The following is a 22,895-nucleotide window of genomic DNA, read 5'->3' on the forward strand; positions in this document are numbered from 1 at the left end:
GATGCCTTCAGTGAGAATCTACAATGTAAATAGTCATGAAAATAGAGGAAACTCATTGGATGAGAAGGTGTGTGTGTGTGTGTGTGTGTGTGTGTGTGTGTGTGTGTGTGTGTGTGTGTGTGTGTGTGTGTGTGTGTGTGTGTGTGTGTGTGTGTGTGTGTGTGTGTGTGTGTTGTGTGTTGTGTGTGTGTTGTGTGTGTGTGTGTGTGTGTGTGTGTGTGTGTGTGTGTGTGTGTGTGTGTGTGTGTGTGTGTGTGTGTGTGTGTGTGTGTGTGTGTGTGTGTGTGTGTGTGTGTGTGTGTGTGTGGCATATGTTTCCTTCATTGGTAATGCTTTACAATTTTATTATTTGTTTTTAATATTGCCCAAAGTAAATCTGCCTCAGTCCATTTTGTTTATATAATGCAATAGTACATGTCCTAAAACTGTATTTTGAGGTTCTCTAATACAAGAATCCTAGTAATTTCCCAGGAAGTTTCCTGGAAATAACTGTAGTAATTCAGGGGAAATTGACATTTTCTCAAGAGAACTGGTACATTTAAACCAAAGTGAATATTGAATTATTCATGCATTATTGGAAACTCTAATCTCCATATAGGCTATATATTGAATGGTATGCTTGCCTTTTGGCAAATTTCATATTTTTCATGTTCGTCTGACCAGTGGTGTGCACTGACAAAAAGAGGCTCAATCGGAAGTGTAGGCTACTAAGTGAAAAGAAGAAAGGTTATCAATTTCTTTAATTTCATCCTATACTGTGCAAACGATGGAAGAATAGACCTTTTTTCACGGCAGACATGTTGACATAGTAGGAAAAGCACAGGTGTATTCAAAACCATTAATGATGGCTGCATTCCACTTAGGAGAGGCCCTGGTATGTGCATGCTGACTCACTGAAATAGCTCACTGGGACACTTAATGGAATTGAGCCATGTTATCAATTTCAGCTGTGCTTTTCCTACTATGACAAGTCAAAATGTCTGCTGTGAAAAAGGTCCATTAGACCCTGATTAAACAATGTGACGAAGAATCTCATAATTTCGGCTTCTCATAATAGGCCTGAGTATTTTTATATTTTCATCATGACTTTTTCAGCAAGTTATTTTCTTTTCAAGCGGAAATGGGATTCCATAGCTCCGTTAAATAGCCCACAGAACCTCATTTACAATTAAAATGTCAAAAATGGCTTCTTCCTTCGCAGAGGTATCATGGATAGCGAACGTTATACGATACCTCTCCAATAATGTTGAGCTTAGTAAGATGATGCTGTGTCAGCCGTTGCGTGAGAATGACGCACAACAGCGGCGGCAGAGATGATCAGCACCGCTGGCTCTGAACCTGAACGTGTCTCCGCGTATATCGTTTGCCTAAACATACTACAGCGACAAACATACATTCGCGGAGTTATGTAGCCTAATTGTTGCAGTAAATATCGAAGAAGGTGAAATGACAGAATTTCTACGTTGTTTCGAAGCACACGCCGCCTCGTCTTGTTCTCACTGAGAGAGGATATAACGGCTTCGCGTCGTCGTCAGGAACCGTCCGGGTCCGGGAGGCGGAGATGGACGGGGGGACTGCGGAAACCGGGGATGACGGGAGGACGAGTGAGGAAGCGACCGCTGGCCTCTGTCTACAACTTGACCTGGGCGAAAACGGTTCGTATGTCTTTCATTCAGCGTTAGTCGTTTGTTAAAGGCCAAATAGCCCCCATCTTTTTTGGTGGTCTCTCATTCAAACCCCGCTATCTTTGACGGCAGGTGCACTACGGTGATAGAAGTTGGACATAAGTGGGCAGCATCCTACCGTTTAGTCATATCTGAATGGAGCCAGAAAAAAGAAGAAGAAAAAAAATATATTTTTTGCCACCAAAGCAGATACAGAAAATTGTACTTAGAGGAAACTATAGCTGTGGAAATGAATAATACATTGCTTGGTTAGATAACAGTGTCAATATTCAAGTCACTGCTGCTCAATAGCCCATGGTGCCAGTGGCTCACTGCAGACTGACACAAACACTAGGTGCACATTATGGGATGATGTGTGTACACACACAGCCCCCCGCTAGACCTGTTACAGACCTGCTGAGAGATGAAAGTTGGATCTTACCTGAATGAGTGTGGAGCTATTTACTGTTAGGGAACACATACATACAGTTGTATATACAGCATCAGCAGGAGCTATACCTTTTGTATGACAAGTGCGCATGATGGTGTCATTTTGCTTCTCTCCTCAACCTCCATGTGTCTTTATAATTCTTGCCATCTCTCGCTTCCTCTTCTTAATCTGAAGAGTGCTTTACATAACCTGATATGGAATTATAGCATGCCACACACACTAATCTCTAGTGGGTATCAATTTTAAGAATCGCTGTGGATGTCATGGCAACAAACACGACTGAACATGCTTGACAGTTTTATGATATTTATGTGTAAATGTTGATGGAAGAAAGCAGATGTGATGATCATCATCTTTATGAGGTCCAACACGTCTTTGCACGTGCACGCTCATGTTTACGCAGTTACATTGGGTGTTTGTGCACACATGATTATTATTAAATCCTACATAAATCCCACATGTGTGCGGAGAGCCTCAGGGCATGAATCTACTCCTCTGTTTACTGTCGCATTAATGTCACCGCAACAGGCTGCCACTTTCTCAGCTGATGAGGGAGAGATCTAATCCTCTTTACTATGACAAACACACGGGCCTTAAAACGTACTTCTCTTAAAATGTTTCATTACAAGAATATCTAAATGAGGTTTCAGTAAGTGTGTTTTAAATAAAACTAATGTGTTCAAAACCAACCATTTTACAGATTTCTCACACAGTAATCCGAAATGCTACAGTGTGTTTAGTCCTGTTTGTTGCTTGCAGCTCAGTGGCACATTACAGTATTCTGACCTGACCCTAATCCCACAGAGATTCTTTGTGTGAACGCCTGTCCCTGGATACTCCTCCTCATTGTTCTGCCTGCCAGGTTGTGAAGCAGCGGTAATCTGCAGGTTACAAGTGTAGCCATTCGTGTGTGTCCTGTCACAAGATGGGGCCCACAAGAAACAAAGAAATCAATGATATGATAAGGATCCACCTATTTATGTTTGTGCAGTTACGTGCTGAATTTTGTTACCATATTTTAAATGTTATTTTTGCACAATTTGTCTAGTCCAATTGTCTCCCCCATTTCTTAAATGTCCAGTGTGTAACGTTTTTAGTTGTTCATTATCAAAATCTGTGTTTCCCGTTCACAAGCTTGTCCTTTTTTTAATGAATATTTACCACCACCATCAATTCCAAGTATTCCTTTTGGCTTGAAATTTTACATTTGCATTCGCATGAACTGAGGTAGACGCTCCATATTCATGCACCGTCTTGAAATACGTTAGCCGGTAAGGGACATACAGGACATACTGCTCCGCCTTTCGCGTTTTTCGCTGTCACACGATAAACTCACAGCTGCTGCTAATGCTGCTAATGGGTATCGTCGCTTCCCGGCAAGTTTAAGGAGGAAACGTGGAGGACCACACGTATTCAAAATCCTAATTTCAGGAACAGGAGTCTTCTTCTTCGCCCAGAAAAAGAAAAAGGATATTGAAAAGAGCAAGAGACCGCCGTCATCAGAAAAAAGCGCGAAGGCTACCGTAGCTGTAATACGTACCGTACTTTGAATTGCGTGGCGCGAGAGTGTTGATTGCGATATATGATCTCAATGCTAGATGGGAGAAATTCCCACACATTGGACCTTTAAGTTTGTTCCATGCGTCAAAAACGAATGAAATTCAGTACCTGACATTCATGGTTACCAGAGGATGAATGCTTATGACGTTTGTGATCCCCTGACTTTTCCCTCTAGCGCCATCATGCGGTTCACATTTGTGGTTGTGAGTGCAATGTCTCAACAACCATTGGATGGATGCCATGACATTTAGGCTACATATATTTATCTCCCCCCTCATGATGAATTGAAATACATTTGGTGAGCCTAAACTTTTTCCAACACCATCATCATGTCGGAAATTTGATTGGTCCAATGTTTTGGTTCATGACAAAATAAGCCACAAAACCAATACCAATACCATTTCCATGAGCCTCAGCTGTGCTTTGTCTTTAGTGCTAATTAGTAAGTGTTAGCATGCTAACATGCTAAACTAAGATGGTGAACATGGTACACATTGTACCTGCTACACATCAGAATGTTAGTATTGCGGATGTTAGCATGTAACTGCAAGCATCGCTGTGCCTGTAAGTCAGACTGATCTCATAAAGTGATGTATATGACACGCCAAGTCGTATGCCATTTCGGCGTGTTATCAAGACGCATAATTGTTTTTTAGCGTGTTTTTTAACGCCGTTCGGCCGCCATTGACCTACATTACGTGTGAATTTTCGCCCTAGCGAGTAGTATGAAGGGACGCAAGTCCGCAGATGGGTAAAACACAGGACTTTCACCCAGGAGAGCTGGGTCCCGCGTGTGGCGTTTTTTTTTTTTTTTTTTAAGCCTTCCCCAGTGTTTCTTTCCTAAACCCAACCGTTTATTGTTTTCCTAAGTGTGTGACGTTGGTCACTGTCGTGGTTTTGTCGTTTTTGTGTGGGTTTTTTGTGTTACTAAAGCCTTTCTCAATGTTCTTTTCCTAAACCCCACCTATTTTTATTTTTTAACGAGCGTTTGACGTTGTTCTCGCGATAACACGCAACGTGGCGATGCCACATGGTGAGTATGTTTACATCCGCTGTATACAGCGTAGAAATATACGTGGATAGCTCAAAATGCGTACAGATAACACGCCATTTGGCTTTAGGAAAGTAGCGTGTATGTTTACGCAAAGTCATGATGCCATGTTGTGTAAGTGCAGCCTCACAGAGCCGCTAATGTAGCTCAAGTCTTTCGTGCAGATGCCATTGTAAAGCAGCTAAAGAGTGAGAGTAGTGGAGCATGTGTACATGGCTCTAGAGGACCATATTACTAGAGCTGCAAAGATTTATCGATTAGTTGTACTTTGATAATCGTTTTGTCATTTTTTTGTTGTTGGGGGAAAAAAAAGCAGTACAAATGATCTCAATCCAATCCAGAATATTTTCTAGTTTCTTCACTCCTCTATGATAGTAAACTACATATCTTTGAGTTGTGGACAAAACAAGACATTTGAGGACGTCATCTTGGGCTTTGAGAAACACTGATGGACATTTTTCACCATTTCTGACATTTCATAGACCAAACAACTAAACGATTAATCGAGAAAATAATCAACAGATTAGGCCTAATCAACAATGAAAATAATCATTAGTTGACCATTCAGATTGCATAATCCTTAATTTTGTTTGCATGTACTGACCCACCAACAAGTCATTATTATGATGTATTATCCTGTATACTGTTACTGTTGTTGTACTTAGTGATGGCAAACTGTGCTACAGTGTGTGCAGTACTTTAACATGGCTTAAGGATTCATTATCCGTGCCTCTGTCAGCTGCACTTTCTTAATCTTCACCCTCACACGACTTGACATTTAGCACGATGATGTAAACCAAGTCATTTGTAGTACTTTGAAGTACTATAAACTGTCTCTTTTCCCATTCATTTCCTTCCTTCCTTCCTGCTCTCTCTTCCTCTTTAATGCACACATACACACACGGCCCGGTCGCGTCCTTTATGTCAGTGGGAAAGATTCTTTAATCCTCATGTCTGATTGGCCGCCAATTTGATCTGGAGACCTTAGCCAATGGCAGCAATCAGATTAGAGAGGAAGTCAGTCTAATAGAGTTTTTACCTTCTCTGGACAAATCTCCCTGATCCAGGAATAGAAAACACTGCACTCTGCTGTGGCCTGACTACTGAATGTCAGCGTTTGGTTTAGCCAGGAATTTTGCTGCATGTCTTTCTGGATTGGCAAAACAATTGGTAACCTGTAGACACTGAACTCCTCTGCTGGTGAGTGAAATTTATTCGGAACAAGGTGGATGTTAAATTTGTATGCAAGTTGCCGAATTAGCGGTTAGCTGATTCGGCAACTTGAGTGTCTGGTGGAATAAATATATTATGCATTTTCACTATTTAATAAACAATGACTAGCCTGAGTTGGGGGGATGTGGATCTGGATGTTAATAAAATAATCCATTTTTTTTTTCCTGTTGTCATGAAATTATATACGTTCCAATTTTTACTTTTCTGTGCACTTGCTTGAAGATATTTGGATGGGTGTATATAGATCATAGATTATATCTGGAATCAGGATCAGAAAAAGGGTTTATTGCCTTGGTGAATGGTGCATACATAAAGAAACATATTACACATTAATATGAAATAAAAAAAGACACACATAACTGTTGCATAAGCAAAAAGAGAGAAAACAAAGCATAGGGCATTTATCTACAGCTTCTTCTTTGTCTTGATGCTGGAGGGTGTTTTCTTGAAAAATGGTTCAGATGGGCTAACTTGGTTAAATAAATGTTAACTAAATAAATAAAAATGACAATGTATGCCCTGATGAGAGGTTGAGTTAACTGTGCTGTGCTGTATGTCATTATGATGGCTTACATCTATCTGGGTAACAATCGCCAAACCCAGTGTGAGTCTAATGCCACAGTTAAATCATGCTAAATAATGTACTGATGTGGACATTTGTCAACCTATTCCTCCTGCACCTTCTCTCTCCACAGATTCAGCCAAGAAGGCTCAGATAACAGAGGTGAGAGGCTACTTGCTTTCACCTTCTCTTTCCCTTCTTTAGTCTGTTTTGTTTTCCTGCACGGCTCAATTCCACACTTCTGATTGGACAATATGCAATATATGCAGTACTTACTGTATATATTACGTATACGATTGCATTTCCCCTTTCCTTTCCTTGTGACAGATGCCGTCCCCATTCGGAGCAGGCCCAGCCCATGAGAAAAAGATCGGCCACAGAAGGGTAGATGCCTCCGGAGAGACAACCTACAAGAAGGTAGATTCCCCTCTTCTTCTGTCACTCTCTTTGTCTTTATCTTCAAATGCTGACTTAAATGCCGTTTGTAGGTTTGCTTGGCGTCACGATTTCATCAGCTACGGTAACCACGTCGCCACCTCCCACACCTCACTCGGGTTGTTCTTTTCTTTGTTTCTCCGCCTCCAGACCACCTCCTCTGCCTTGCAAGGGTCCATCCAGCTGGGTATCGGATACACTGTTGGCAACCTCAGCTCCAAGCCTGAGAGAGATGTGCTGATGCAGGACTTTTACGTGGTGGAAAGCATCTTCTTCCCCCGGTGCGTTTGTATGAACGGAGGTGCGTTCCTGTGCACGTGTGTGGCAAGGATCCGATATAACCTCTTATGCTCTTTTACTCTCTTCTCTTGGTCCCGTCTTGCTCCATACAGGGAAGGCAGTAACCTCACTCCAGCCCACCACTACCCAGACTTTAGGTTTAAAACCTACGCCCCCGTGGCCTTCCGCTACTTCCGAGAGCTGTTTGGGATCCGACCAGATGACTACCTGGTGAGATATTTCTTTTCTCTGATGACTGGTGTCGCATGGACAGCATTTAGATGTCTCGTCAAATGCTGTCCAAGTGAAATGTTTCCTGTTACACCGAGCGTCGGTTGTTAAGTGAACATTTACACATCAAGCATAATTATTTGCCTCAGAGCACCTAACTAACGACCATATTATTGCGCAGGTCAACACCTGCCAGTTCATAATATTAGTTGGACTAAAGCCGTACTGAGGCAGTGTACGAGGATCATTTCTAATTACAATTCCCTTGTCTATAGCCACAAAAGTTTTTTTTGTGTGCGCATTGCATATGTAAATATATGAATTTGTTTATGTGGGCTTTATAAGATTGAAAGACACTGTTTAATCAATTATTAAATGTAGCAAAGCCATAATAAAATCCGCGTTCTAGCTGACTAAATATAGATTTATGTGAAGCTCCCTCTGAAAGCATTGGATTGATGGTAAGTGGAGTTATGAAAGAAAACCTGCTCCCTGCCTCAACAGACCATACCACAAGTTGCACAAGCCCTCACATATTTTGTATGCACATACAGTATATACACACAAACACACACACACACCCACATATGCGCTGCACATTTAAGATGACATTCTACCTGTGCCAGAGGAAGCTCAGCAGACTAAAGCTTTCTTTTTTAAACTCCAAGTAGTAGCAGCAGACAGTCAGAGTTTGTGTTTGTGTCTGCATGTGTTTGTGTTGGTGGTGGAGGGGTGGAGTACCGGTATTATCCCATTGTGTTGACTAAGCCTTTAAACATTGAGTTACTTGTTAAATGAACTACAAGCTATGGGCACTTTCTCTCACTTCTTAGTCTGGATCAACAGATGTACGATGCCGGGATAAAGTCTGACATCCTGCACTCTCACACACGACGGATGTCACTCCCCTCACGCTATTTCTGCTATGAGTGCTTAGCGCCGCTCAGGACGGCTGTGATTGGTTTAAAGAAATACAAACAAGCCAGAGCGCCCCCCCCCCCATCCTATCCTAGAATAGAAAAGCAGTGTAGCCAGACCTTACTGCAGTGCTGACACAGCGCTGTGGCGATAGGTCTGGCAATGCGAGACAAATTTATTACAAATTTAATTATTTACAAAGTCTTAATTGGCTCCACATCACTGTAAGATATTCAGTGTAAATTGAAGCCCACTAATGCTATTGCTGAGCTGCTACGTGTGCACTTTAACATGGTTTGCCTCCGTTTGTCATAAATCCTTCTAGTGCACATTGTACTCAGCACCAGCAAGAAGTGGGTGAACGTAACATTTCCACAGTTAAATGAGTAACTAACTTAACTTAGTGTACAGTTCACTCCTCGAGATATTCTTCACACCCACACCCATAACGCCTTTTTGTACTCAGTAGTGAATGTGTATATACACTTGCACTTCAAAACCAAGTTGTCTTTTCGCTGCTGGTGAGCAATGCCACGTAAGTGGGTAGATGTATTAGTCTTTTGGTCGTCTGTTTAAAAGCTCTGTTGGATCCAACATCAACAGTGCTACGCAAACCATGCAGTGCCCATGAAGTGTTCAAGTTAGGATGAAATTATACTAACTCTGGGTGAAAGAAAACGTCTCCCATAAAATTACGTGTTCAAGTCATTTACCAGATGGACAGCCTGTTCCTTTAAAACTGGCAGAGTAAGCGTAACAATGAAAAAAGTCTGCTTTAATGGCTGTTGTACGTTGCAAGCAGTCTTTTCAGAGATTGTGGGTCAGTGTCAGACTTGAGGTTTACATTATTATTATTATTATTATTTTTATTTTGTTCCTGTGTCTGTGCTCTGTCCAGTATTCTCTCTGTAATGAGCCACTGATCGAGTTGACAAATCCAGGAGCTAGTGGCTCCATATTCTATGTGACCTGCGATGACGAGTTCATCATCAAAACTGTCCAGCACAAAGAGGCAGAGTTTCTACAGAAACTCCTTCCTGGATACTACATGGTAAGTCAAACCGAGCATCTCCCTCATCAGAATCAATTCAATAAGCTGTTTCCAAATTGTTAGTATGTTTTCAGTTTTTAAATGAATATTATGATGTATTACACCATTAGTTTTCTCATGATTTCTTTAACAGAAAGTGCTGCAGGTAAATGACAAAATGAAAAATTATTTATCCATTTATATAAACTCTGCACTCCTCCACTCAAATGAAATTATATTTGATTAAAAAAAAATAAAATAAAGAAAATAATAATAATTAGATTTAAAAAAATCCCACATTAAAATAGGAAAAAAAACCAACTTCAGGCCATTTAAAAAAATTATGCTTAAGAGCAACGCAGCTCCTGAAACTTCTAGGCATCTTTATCCTCTTAACCGGTCAGCAGTGACGCCAGAAGGTGTCTTTGTAATAGATATACTGTAAGTACGTAGAGAGGTTGTACCTGACCGAGACCCGGGCTAAGTACTTCTTAATAGGGTAAGCATGCAACCAGTGGAGACGCACGCTGAGGCCTGTGTCTGGCAGGTGCATGGTACTAGGGTGGAAACTAGGGATGTAACGATTACCGGTGTAGCGGTAAACCACAATAAAAATGTTGACGATAACAATTACCGTTTTCCTTTTTAAAATATCATTATTATCACGGTGTGGAAACCATGTGTTTAATCCTTCCCAGCTTCATCCGACTCTAATTAGTGGCATTTCTTTGATTTGTTTACATATTGTTCGTTACGTCTTAGCATGAATGTTTGGATTTGTGTAATTTTAACCTGCACTACTGGAAATGTTTCTGACAAATAAGCTGTTTACATGCTGAACCCTTGTTGCATTGATGTTAAAAGTTGCACTTTTGATAAGGTTTTTGAAACTAATTCAGCTTGTGTAGGCCTATCAGTGCTTTCTGAACATATTGAAATTTTTTTTTTTAAATATCGCAATAATACTGAAAACCGTGATCATTTTGGTCACTATAACCATGAGGTTAAATTGTCATACCTTTACATCCTTAGAGGAAACACATGAAACTACAGTACACGCCTTCTTAATTTAATTCTCCCTGTGTCTTTCCCTACCCCGTCCAGAACTTGAACCAGAACCCACGGACTTTGCTGCCAAAGTTTTTTGGCCTCTACTGCGTCCAGTGTGGGGGCAAGAACATCAGAGTTGTCGTGATGAACAATATTTTACCGCGCTCCGTACGCATGCACCTCAAGTTTGATCTGAAGGGCTCCACCTACAAGAGGCGCGCATCCAAGAAGGAACGAGAGAAGTCCAAACCCACTTTTAAAGACCTGGACTTTCTGAATGACCTCCCTGAAGGCCTCACTATGGACCACGACACATACAGCGCTCTGGTCAAAACTCTGCAGAGAGACTGTCTGGTGAGAAAGAGTGAAGGGGGGAGATGGATGAACAGTATTTTGCAAAACTATATAAACACCGGGCATTCTATTTTAACAAAGCAGCACAGCCAACCACACATTAACTGTTTGCTCAGTAGTTGAAGAATAGAGGAAGTGAAGGGAGGGAAAGTAGCTTATGTACTTTATTTTTAATGCATGTTTTAATTTTTGCCATGCCACAGGCTTCAAAATCAAATCCATACGTCCATAAATAGAGGTTTAACATTTTTTCAGAAGCTTGGGAAATATTATACTATATCATTTTGAAATATCATGTGTTTCACGTCAGGTTCTGGAAAGTTTTAAGATTATGGACTACAGTTTGCTGCTCGGGGTCCACAACAAGACCCAGGCACAGCGGGAGCACCAGTCTCAGGGCTCGCCTGCAGGAGGTGGGGATGAAAAGAGGCGCGCCGCTCAAAGAGCCTTGTATTCCACGGCCATGGAGTCTATACAGGGAGGCTCCACATGCAGGGACACACTGGACCATGATGACACGTAAGTCACCATTTTATAATGTGTACCGCCCTTATCAGCGGACCCAAACGGAATCTGTAGGCTTTTAAAAAAAAATGTTTACAGCAGAGATCCAGAATGAAAATCTGCAGAATTGAGCAGAATGTTTTTTTTGCTTGGGATAGAGATGTGTTAACAGTCTGAGTTTTTTTATTAGCCTATACATATATATATATATATATATATATATATATATATATATTTCAATGTTGTATCGCCTGCTTATCATCACATAACATTTCCAAATGATGGTAATGTTTTCCTATCTGTCTGTAGTATGGGTGGTATTCCAGCTGTGGGTAGTAAAGGAGAGCGCCTCCTGCTGTTTATTGGAATCATTGACATCCTGCAGTCCTACAGGTAGGCAACACAACATTCAGAAGTTAAAGGTTCCATGTAATTAGTGGTGGGATGTAACTAAGTACATTTACTCAAGTACTGCACTCAAGTACAGATTTGAGGTACTTGTACTTAACTTGTACTTTTCTTTTCATGCCACGTTCTACTTCTACTTCACTACATTTCAGAGAGAAATATTGTACTTTTTTACTCAACTACATTCATCTGACAGCTTTAGTTACTTTACAAATTAAGATTTTTGCACACACACACGTAGTTTATAAAATATGATGTTTTATTATAAATGTAACTACCCAACAATATGCAGGCCTACAAGTCCAGTTGAAATGATGAACTGTAACATTCTCAATGCAGGACTTTTAATTGTAACAGAGTCTTTTCACAGTGTGGTATTAGTACTTTTACTTAGGTAAAGGATCTGAATACTGCATATAATATATGTAATTGAATGCATAAAATATTTAAATATTTTATTAACATTCACGAAAAACAACCAAAGCAACTGCAGTCCGTTGGTTCAGCGTCGACATAACATTTCAAACTAGGTGCCGCTAGGCCAGATTTTCCAGGTATAGGCTGCTTTTCAACTCCAAACAGAAAAATGCTGCTGTCCTTCCAGCATAAACAGATAAACGGAGCTTTCAGAGTTCCCCACAATGTCCGATGTCTTTCAAACACTTCCAACATTTTATATTCTTCAGTCAAACTGATGACTAAACTGGGTCGTGGGGCACAAGTTGCAACATCCTCCATACAACACTAGGCAGCAGGATTCATGAAACGTTTTTTTAATTTAAAAAGACACACAAACTGTGGTGGAATTTCCAGCTTATGAACGCATGCTATTGAGACAGTGGTACCCCGATCTCATTTAGGTCAGTGTCCAACATAACAGCAGTAGGTCATAACCTGTCTCAGGCAGTGGAGTAGTTTAGCTCTGTGTCTCTACAGATTTACGGAGTCTAGGCTGCGGCATGATAAGGGAATGTTTTGTTCCAGGTGTGTCTCCTTTTTGGAGGTGGGTGGAAACAGGGTAAAGGGGCCTGACACATGTAGAATAAAAGTCGCTGACAGTTAAAATTTCATTGTGTTGCAAAAGAGTCTGTTGCTAGGGAAACTTAGTCTCTGTTTGTGAACCCACAGCTGTGTTGTAACTCTTATGCTGGTCTCAGTAAACGTTGCTTAACTGAACTCTTCGTCTCAGACTGATCCCTGTTTTCTGGTAAACTTAAAGGGGTGATAGAATGGTTATATACGGTATTTCATGCTGTTCCTTAAGGTCTCCTAATAGGGTATGTAACATTGGTTGGGCTGAAAATGACTCTTTTACTGTTTTCTTTTGGCCCTAATGCTACCCTGTTAAATGGGACTGGACTGAAACGAGAGCTTTTCTGCCTTATATGGTCTGCTCATGAATATTTCGATGAGCTGCACGCTGATTGGTTGAGCTTAGCATGCACGCACGCACACACACACACACACACACACACACACACACACACACACACACACACAGACAGAGACACTCACACACAGAGACACACACACACACGTTCCCCTCTATGCCCCCCTGCCTTTCTCGCATAAAAGTCTCAGAAGTGAATTTAGTAATGCAACAGCAGATGAACAATGTATAAAATGTCCTAGATTTGCGCGAACGAGATTTAGAAGACTAACTGACCTCAGATCAGTTAGTGGCCTATGTAAATTTTGGGACGTTACAAGATAGAAGGTAGAGCCAAATGAGAAGGAGTTGAGAAGTTGACGTCAACATTTAGCTTTGTTCAGATTCGCCCGTTTTCAGAGGCAGTTTCAAATAGTGAGATTTGCAGAGGAAAGAGGTGTCAATGGGATTTAGAGCTTCTATGTATGTCCTAGTTACCCTCCAAACTGTCGTTTTTCAACTATGACAAGGTAAAATCGGTTTTGCATTCTATCACCCCTTTAAGTCTGATGTAAGAAGGTGTGTGAATTAATAAATTGGAGTCAGATTTGACAGACCTTATTTTAGACATAATTCCCCCTACACACTTTAGCATACATCCCAGAGAGAGTTTTTATCATATTTTCATGGTTATGAATCCAAAGTATCAAAGTTAACTTGATGATACGTTGGTGTTTAAAGTGCCCTACATATTACTCTTAACCTCTACTGCCTGCTCAGTCTGATGTACTGCGTGAGGTTGCACTTGTCAATTTCAGTCTTCCTTTCATCAGACACTTCAGGACACATTAAATTACAAGGATTTTTCTCTGGCTGTAAAGTCAGGAAATGATTAGGTTTCGGCTGACAGTAATCCAGGCATTATGTGTCTGCAAGGAATATTAGAGAAAAAGCAATCCCAGACTTGTCACACTGTTTTTAATCAAATACTAATGGAGGATACAACAGCTATTGTCAGGACACGTGTGGATATCAGAAATGTGTGTGGTGCCTACAATAAAATCCAGTCTTTTAAAAAGGATCTTAAAGTGCACATCAGCATTGCAAGTGGGATTGAAGCCTCGGATTCAGAGTTGCCAGGTAACCACAGTAAGTCACGGAATGAGTTTAACTAAATAATTCAGTTATCTTGTCTGACAGAATGATCAAGAAACTGGAGCACTCTTGGAAGTCCCTCATCCATGACGGGGTGAGTAGCTTTCACATAACTTTTATGTAATGTGATGTCATGTCCGTATCCAAGCAAAATAAAAGGTGTTTGTTTTGCTTGGATACGGACATGACATGACATTTTGCCTTATTTTGTCACTGTCTGTCTTGTATGCAATAGATTAGGCACCTTGATTAGCATTATGTATGAAAAGTTCAACATCATTAAAATAGCGTCGTCGCTGTCTCTTTTTTGAATTGTCCCACAGGACACCGTGTCAGTTCACAGGCCTAGTTTCTATGCTGAGAGGTTCTACAAATTCTGCAGCACCATCGTCTTCAAGAAGAGCAGCTGTGAGTTTGCAAACATGCATGGGCCACACACTCCTGCAGTGTGTCACGTTTGATGACAGCAATTTTGTTTTCATCCGTATTAGTTATTGTGATGTTTTACTTTTTGCAGTGAGAGTAACACGTAAACTCTCCCCTGCTTTCACAGCATTGCGATCGTCTCCATCTAAGAGAGGACGAGGGGCTCTCATGTCCAAGTCCAGTGCTGGAACGGGCTCAGCTGGCCAGCGTCCCTCACTCACTGATGAGAAGCAGGAAAACCTGGACAACTTGGAGAACCTACGAGGAGCTCGCAGCTTCCCCATGTTTGAGGACAATGGTAGTTCACTTCTTGTAAACTCTAAAGGCGGATTTATGGTTGTACGTAGGCTCTACGCAGAGCCTACGCCGTAGCCGACATAAGTGGCTTACGCCGTAGCAAGGACTTATACTTGTGCACTGTTGTGTCTGCGTTGCTCTAGTGCAGGGGTCACCAACCTTTTTGAAACTGAGAGCTACTTCATGGGTACTGAGTCATACGAAGGGCTACCAGTTTGATACACTCTTCTGAAATAACAAATGTGCTCAGTTTGCCTTTAGTTATAAATGATTATTAATGATTAATGATAGTTATATATGATTATTAATGATTAATGATAGTTATATATGATTATTGATGATTAATGCTACTCATCTATGTGAAGACACTGATCATGTTACTGATTTCTCACAATAATTATCAACAATGACTTAACAAGGTGGGAAACAGATAATATCAATATTCAATTTTCATTTTTAGAACAGGCCTGAGGGCTACTCATGTGGTCCTTGGGGGCTACCTGGTGCCCGCGGGCACCGTGTTGGTGACCCCTGCTCTAGTGTATCTCTTTCAAAAAGACATGAAAGACATGTAGTTAGATTTCTGTGGAGGTTATTAGAAGCAGCCTAGGCCAGAATTAAATGCTTCACTTGCACATATATATAAATCTCTACTTGCACATACACTTGCACATTCTATACTTTATTTGCATACTGGTACTAACCACTTGCACATACTGTACATGCATACTTCAGTTGTGCATACATTTGTACTTCACTTGCACATACAGTACAGATATACTTGCGCATTCATGCATACTTCACTTGTGCATAACATATATACTTCACTTGCGCATACATGGATATTTCACTTGTGCATACATATATACTACACTTGCACACGCATGCATAACGTGTGAGTATGTATGTATGTGTGCTTAATTATTTGTATGTATGTACACGCATAAACATAGGACCATCACTCAGGAGGTTGGGGTTCAAGTCCAGTCCAAAACCATAGGTCAATTTGCTGACCTAGTGACCTATTTATTGATTACGTAACTTTCGTAACAAACAAATACTTATTTATCCCAACTTCGTGACGTTAAGTCGAGTTTCTACAACAAGGTGCCAATAACATAAATGAAGAGGTTGAGACAGCTAGATGCAAAATGCATTATGGCAGTCAAGAATGCAACTTAGGTAAGCCCTCATCAAAGCTAGTGAGGTGTTGCTGCTTGAATAAAATAGTAGAAAATAAATAAAATAAAATAAATTGTGAGTGGCGGTTTCCCCTCATTACATTGTGTCTTTCTGAACTTTGCACACTATTAGCTTCAATTGTCTGCAGCTGAGGGACTCTATTTTCTCTTTAAATGAAACTAAGTGAGCCTTTATTGATCCCTGTGGTGGAATAAAAGTGCAGCAGCAGTATAGGAGCAATGGCAACCGAATCAATGTAAAAGTAAAACTGACAAATCAAGACTAGATATTCATTGACAGAGACTTTAGAAAAGCATGTTAGGTGTAGGATCATGCGTTATTTACTGCTCACGTGGACAGCTTTGAGTGCAGTACTTAATAGTTGGCTGGTAATTGGCTGAGCTGTAGTGTTGTACAGTTAGATGGCAGTAAACTTTAACACATGTTTAAGGATCCTGTGCTACAAGCACACATACTTATATTTAATTTGATTATATCTGACTTTGTTAAAGCAAAAAAAAAGTTTTTTATTTCACATCTCTTTTTATATTTCTCGGTTGATTATGTATATCAGCGAGAGAGCCACCTTGCACTCCTCCTTCCTTTGAAGATGCTACGACAGCTTCTATCGCCACCACGCTCTCCTCGAACAACTCCTTACCCACCACCCCCTTCGATACACCGGAGCACCCACGCTACAGGAGACAAATGCTTTCTCCAAGTGTGACCAGGTGGGAACAATTGCATGCATATGCAATGGTGTATATCTACTGTATAATGAGGATATTCTGTGAAAGCAATGAGCTGTGTGTGCTGATATCACACCCTGTGTCTTCCTGTGTACTTTCAGGTCCCAGAGAGAGGTAGTTGAGGTTCATGGGGAAAAGCAGGACACCATTACAGTGGAGGTGGAGCTCAGGTACACATGTATACAGTATGGCTGGGTATCGGCAATGATTTCCCAAATCGAGGCGATTCCGATTCGCAAGGTCCCGATTCGATTACATTTCCGATTCAATATCAATTAGGTTAGGGAATTTTTTTACAACACCAATTTTTCTTGGATATATAAGAGATTGTCAGAGAACTTACGCTGTAGGCTACAAGCAAGAAGCAACTCTTACATATTTTTTTTTATAATGCACCAGGTTAATTAGTTTACTTTAAGAATTGAGTCCCAAAAAGTTTTTTTTAAAGGACTTTATACTCATACATCCATGGTGAAAAGGCATTTATTAAAAGTGTGATTTCTGGATTATATTAATTGATATCAGATCAATCAAACAAAGATTGATTTTAATTGGAGAATTTGAACCCAGCCCTAGTATACAGCAATACCATACTTGTACGTTGTCCATTGCTGCGTTTTGTTACAGCATTTTAACACTGTTCTTTGTCTTCATACAGTAAAATCCCACAGAGCACAGAGCTCACGGAGATGACAGAAAGCCCCTCTCCCGGCCATGTGTCACCTGATCGTCAGCCCCAAGCCATTACTTCACCCAGCCCCGCCTGTATTAGTCCATCCTCGGCATATTCCTCCTCCACCCTTCCTCCTTCCTTTGTGACTTCCTCCCCCGCTGCCCAATCAGCTGACCAGTCGTCTTCCTCTCCTGCTTCATCCATCCGCCCATCCACCAAACCACTCACCTCCTCTGCCCCTTCTCACTCTCCCACTCTTTCTCTTCCAACCTCTTGTTCGGCTGCCCAATCCACGCTTCTCACTTCAGCTCCAAACATCTCCAGCCTCCCACCTGACTCGGCATTTACTCCCATCTGCCCCGCAACTTCTCACTCCTCCAGCCCTCCCTCCTCTCACAATCTGCCCTCGACCCCTCCCTCCTCCCAGCCTCCGAGCCCCCAGGTGCCTCAGCAGGCGCCGCGTCCGTCGTGCAATCAGCTGTCTGTGTCCAGCAGCCACAACTCGTTGGATGGGGAGGTGCAGGTGTCTGACATCTACTTTGTAAGTCCCCGTTATTATGTATTTATGCTTTGTTTTTGCGTGTTTTTTTTTTTTTTTGCTGAGGGAGTTAAAGGCAGGGCTGGTAATGCTGAACAGCTAGCAAGATTTCAAATTAGCATCTCCTCGGAGTTGTGGCTAGAAGGGATACAGCTAGGGCGTTTAGCCGAGAAAAAGTGAGCATCATGCAGCGACGACAGTTAAGTTTAGGCACCAAAACAACTAGTCAGGTTTGGGGAAAAAAGATTGTGGCTTTGATTAAAACTCTCCTGAGGAACGAAACACATTTCCTGGGTGAAAGTATTAAAAATATATTATGATATTATATTAGATTTTGCGACTAAGCTCTCCTCGGTGCTCGGTCTAACCCCTCCCCCTGCCCTGGGGGCTCCGACCCACACCCCACACAGACGTGCACGAGCACGGCTGCTTCAGAGCAGAGCGGAGAAAGGAGTCAGGTTTTACCTCACGTCTCACTCAGCGGTTATCAAGCAGCTAATATTCTCACACCGACTGTTTAAAACTAACATGACTACTGTTAGCAAAGCAGCGACGACGCGCACTGAGCTCATGCTCGTACACGGGAGGGGTGGAGTACGCGCAGCGGGGCGAGGAGGCATCTCATTGGTTCTTTCCAAGAGGAACGTGAGCCAGTGATTGGTGGGCGTTTTTACAGGATTACAGCAGCTACACATGATGGATCTTTTTCACTCCTTTTTAGGAGCCCATACGTTATTTATTGCTGTCTCGGTGTAAAGACCATTTCAAACAATATAGAAAAAAAATGTATATTGGAAATAGTTACCAACCCTGCCTTTAAAAATAAATTTGATAATAAGTAAGCCAAACAAAATGAGCTGAAAGTTGAACTGTCATGAGCTTAGAAAACAGACAAAATAAGACCTACAACTTTCATCAGTTTTTAAGACGCTGTTTGTTTGATTTTAACTGGATATAACGTATCAGTACACATTCTTATAGAACGCTCAGAACACTCTTCGGTGTTGTGTCGTCCGCCCTCTTCCACCGAGTAAAGATCATTTTTCTCCTCCTGTTTGTCTTGGATCTACTGGGTCTCTTGCAGTGGCCCAGTCAGGACAGCGTGGTAGAGTTATGATGGTGAGGGGGAATGTGTGCGTGTGTTGCAGTGTGCACGTACTACGGAGTTGCTCACGCTGTCCAAAATGCTTTTTTCCAAAGCAAGAGGCTGCAACCAATCACAGTTCATGCTTTTGAATGTAATGTATTCGCAAAACACTGGGGTTGTCTCTACTGCACAGCATGATGTATTTATATCTGTCCATCTGCATTCATTCGTCCTGTCAGTGTCATGCACAGCTCTCCATAATTCTCTTTCTTTCTTTGAATATTTTTAACATTATAGCATTCATTCTCAATTTTCCACTTTCTCTCATTTCTCTCGTCGATCATATCTTCTCTCATCTCACATCTTCCCTCATGCTTCTCCTCAATTGTGTAATAATTCATTCAATTCCCTTTATTTTCCCGCGCACACATAATATACATTTGTGTGTTCATCTGCGTCTGTGTGTCCATCTATCCATCAGTATGCAGATGGCAGATATTGGGTGTACTCTCCAGTTCTTGGCCGTCGTAAGCTAAACTCTAGCTCAAGTTACAATGTAAGTCACCACCTAAGTAGTTAGAGTAATTTGTTCCACATGCCATCGCATTGCAGTTCCATTGGGACTGTCACAAGCACAGCTGCTTACGGATCTTCAGAAGTACTTAAAAGGAAAGCTACTGTGTATTTCACATGGCTTATTTAGTTCTAAAGTCTGCAACAACAAAAAATACATTGCATAATATCTGCAGCTTCTGAAGAGCCATTATGTGCATTTAAATGGAGCATGCATCTTTATGTAACTGTACTTGTAATTGGACCTGTAGGTAGCTTGTATTGGCTTTGTGCTTTTAGTGATCCCTTAAGCTTCCGCCCTGGAGCACACTCCGGTAGCACAGAGGAGCTGGTCAGTGTTGTCAGTGCTCGGCTAGAGTGAAATCTCCCTTTCTGACATTGGAAATCGCCTGTTGGGTTTTACCGTCAAAACTTATCTGCTTCATCGGGACTGTGTGGGTGTGGTTTGGTCAGATGGGCGACATAAGCAAACCCCTGCAAGCTATCAGATTTTAATTGAAATGTTCATGAACTTGGTTTAACGCACAGAAGTGTGTGACATCACCTATTTTCAATTTAGCCCAGCCCACTTCAAACCGTTGAGAAAAGGCAAAGCAAAAATATAAATAAAGACATTACTGTTTGTAAAATAACCAAAACTGCTCTGACTTTGGCAGAAGAGTGTGTGTGTTTGTATTGAGGATCCCATCTGTCATAATGAGAAGCTGATTGAGAAAATATGATTTTGGGGTCTTTTTAGTGCAATTTCACTTTAAAGACCCAAGCCAGAATAGTTAGATTATATCATCCCTTCTTCAGAGACTCTTTATATTTTCTCTAAACAGTAATAATGACCAACCATAAACTGACCATGAGCACAAAGTATGCATCTTGGTGCCCCCAACATGCCAAATTGCACGGGTAGCTTTAAACCATTCAGTGTCTGGCGTTTTTCTTTGAAAATGTATCTTTCCCCAACTCCCCTCTCATTTTTCTCCTCTTCCTCCGCTGTCCTCTGGTGGCCGTATTGGATAACAGCAGACTCAGGAGGATCGGGGCTGGGTGTACTCTCCTCTGCACTACGGCTCCGTGTCCAGAAGGGGCTCAGATGGGGAGAGTGAGACAGTAAGTGTACAGTCCGTTCATTATTTACCGTTAATTAACTGTTTTTTTTTCTCCTTTTTCTCCTGTTAGTGTTTATCCTACTTATCCTCTATTTCTCTCTCCTTCTTTATTTGTCTCCGTGCTCTCTCAGTAACTCCAAGTGGAAGCAGCAGTGACGGCTGGAGCCGGAAGCTGTCTCCCTATACAGACGCTGTGAGGTTTTAATAACAAAGCCACCAGGACACTATGAGAATGAATGCTGGCTGCCCAAGCTGCATGTGGGGAGCTTGCTTTGCCAACAGAGACGCTTCGCACGGCATTCAAGTATTTCAACAATACATTCACGCGTATACGTGCAGACGAACATACAACTATCAAAAACATTATGCAAAAAAATTCATAAAATCATAATAGATCAATTCCTGGGCAGTCTGACTGACATCAGTCAGAGAAATAAAGTCCAATCCCGTGGTACAATCAGCTGAGTGGCACTGTGAATGGTGGCTGTTGAGGCAGGTGTTGTTGCAGCCCTGCTGCCGGCTCTGGATGCTTTTAGTGTTCCTGCTGCACTGTGCCAGCTCTGGCTATGCAATATGCTCATACGTGTTATTTATTTCTCTTTTTGACTAACCTAGCATAATTACTTCAGAATTTATTGATGCATTTAATTTTTCACTAGGGGCATGTCAAGGCCATATCATTTTATTTTAGCACTTTATCGATGTCCATGTGGCGGAAATGGTAAACATTTTGTTATTTTTGTCATCAGTTATTGTTTGAAACACTCCAACACAGTTAATGGTTTGTGCGCTGTGTGTGTGTGTGTGTGTGTGTGTGCGTGCGCGCACAGTGTTGTGTTTTCCAGCAGTGTGGCGTGGCGGCGGTCCACTCAAGAAACTTGGCTCTGACAATGAATGGTTGTGTTTAAAATGCCTTATTGACGAACTCATTTTCATAACTGTTTTTGATATTTCCATCATGTAATCATTTCAAAACAAAAATATATATATATTAACATGAAGAGTATTTTATTGTGAGTAAATAACACATCTTTGAAGCAGAGAGCAACCATGCATTAACACCTTTTCAGGATTAAGAACCAAGAGATAAAGAGAGAAGAAAGGAAAAAGGAAAAAAAGATTTAAAAAAAAAAGACCTTTTGTAAATTGTAGATAAAGTGTGTGTGCCTGAGCACATGCATGTAAGTCTGTACGTGCCCTTATTTCTCTGTGTGTGCATGTGTCTGCATGCATATTGATGTGTGATTGGGAGACATGTTTCCTGTCCTGCCTATTTGTCAAATCGTCAAAAAGGTGTAACTTCCATTTGTTGTTATAAGCCATAAAAGTCTGTACCAGCTATAAGCACGTTGGCTGTGTGAGAAAAGGAAATAGTCTTTAATGACTTGAATTAACCATAAATGATTGAATTAAGCAAAGTCATCTACACTGAAATAGCCTCAGATTCCTATACAGTTTGGTAAAAAAAATAAAAATCAGCTGTTGCTACAGACAGTACCTCCCTTCTTCCATTCATGGTCGTACTCGTTAGAACCAGATTGGCCATGATTAGACTTCCTGACTGTGTGGATAAGCACTGTTGTAACATAACACTGTGTTATTGGAGTCTGCTGAGGTTAACCTACCTGTTTGTAGCTGACTGTGTAAAATAAAATAAAAATTATATTGGGTAAAAAAAAAAAAATGTTGGTGGATTTCTAATGTTTTTTATGAAATATCTAGATTCACAAACCAGCTGAAAAGGAGAATACATTTTAGATGTCAAATGTTATTAGCATAATGAACCCACTAGATGGCACCACAGTGTCTCAGAAAGAAAGTATAGTTCTTAATGCTGCCACATCTAGTGTGGAATCTCATATGGTATTTTGTGTAACTTGAAAATAGACTCTTAGTTGCAGTGTAAAATTAAATTGCACAAAGACATATGCCACTCTACAGTATGGGCTGCCTATGGGCCATAAATCTTTTTATTGTGTTTATGATAGATCATAAAAGGCAAGCTCATATTTA

The 22,895-nt window shown here is 41.1% G+C and overlaps 1 protein-coding gene across 6 annotated transcripts; it reads left to right on the top strand.

Moving 5' to 3' along the window:
- Positions 1–1,297: 1,297 nt before the first annotated feature.
- Positions 1,298–22,204, top strand: LOC120568637 (phosphatidylinositol 4-phosphate 5-kinase type-1 gamma-like). 6 transcript variants are annotated; one of them, XM_039816272.1, is made up of 18 exons: positions 1,298–1,655; positions 6,655–6,683; positions 6,849–6,938; positions 7,107–7,237; positions 7,349–7,466; positions 9,283–9,435; positions 10,519–10,818; positions 11,129–11,337; positions 11,632–11,715; positions 14,300–14,348; positions 14,578–14,662; positions 14,808–14,978; positions 16,734–16,890; positions 17,010–17,078; positions 17,567–18,122; positions 19,688–19,762; positions 20,797–20,883; positions 21,014–22,204. In XM_039816272.1, the coding sequence occupies exons 1-18, from the start codon at positions 1,562–1,564 to the stop codon at positions 21,014–21,016; spliced, it is 2,460 nt and encodes an 819-aa protein (XP_039672206.1). In that variant the 5' UTR covers positions 1,298–1,561; the 3' UTR covers positions 21,017–22,204. The 6 variants fall into 6 exon arrangements, with proteins under 6 accessions (XP_039672206.1, XP_039672208.1, XP_039672209.1 ...); XM_039816274.1 differs by having other exon boundaries at positions 20,800–20,883; XM_039816277.1 differs by lacking the exon at positions 1,298–1,655 and adding an exon at positions 5,763–5,926.
- The last annotated feature ends 691 nt before the right edge of the window (positions 22,205–22,895 follow it).

Source organism: Perca fluviatilis, chromosome 11 (genome assembly GCF_010015445.1).
Source record: "Perca fluviatilis chromosome 11, GENO_Pfluv_1.0, whole genome shotgun sequence".
Taxonomy (NCBI): Eukaryota; Metazoa; Chordata; class Actinopteri; order Perciformes; family Percidae; genus Perca; species Perca fluviatilis.

Coding starts and splice junctions, on each gene's coding strand:
- LOC120568637 (XM_039816272.1), top strand. CDS start 1,562: ATGGACGGGGGGACTGCGGAAACCGGGGATGACGGGAGGACGAGTGAG. Junction 7,238..7,348: donor GAAAGCATCTTCTTCCCCCG/GTGCGTTTGTAT, acceptor TGCTCCATACAG/GGAAGGCAGTAACCTCACTC. Junction 10,819..11,128: donor CTCTGCAGAGAGACTGTCTG/GTGAGAAAGAGT, acceptor GTTTCACGTCAG/GTTCTGGAAAGTTTTAAGAT.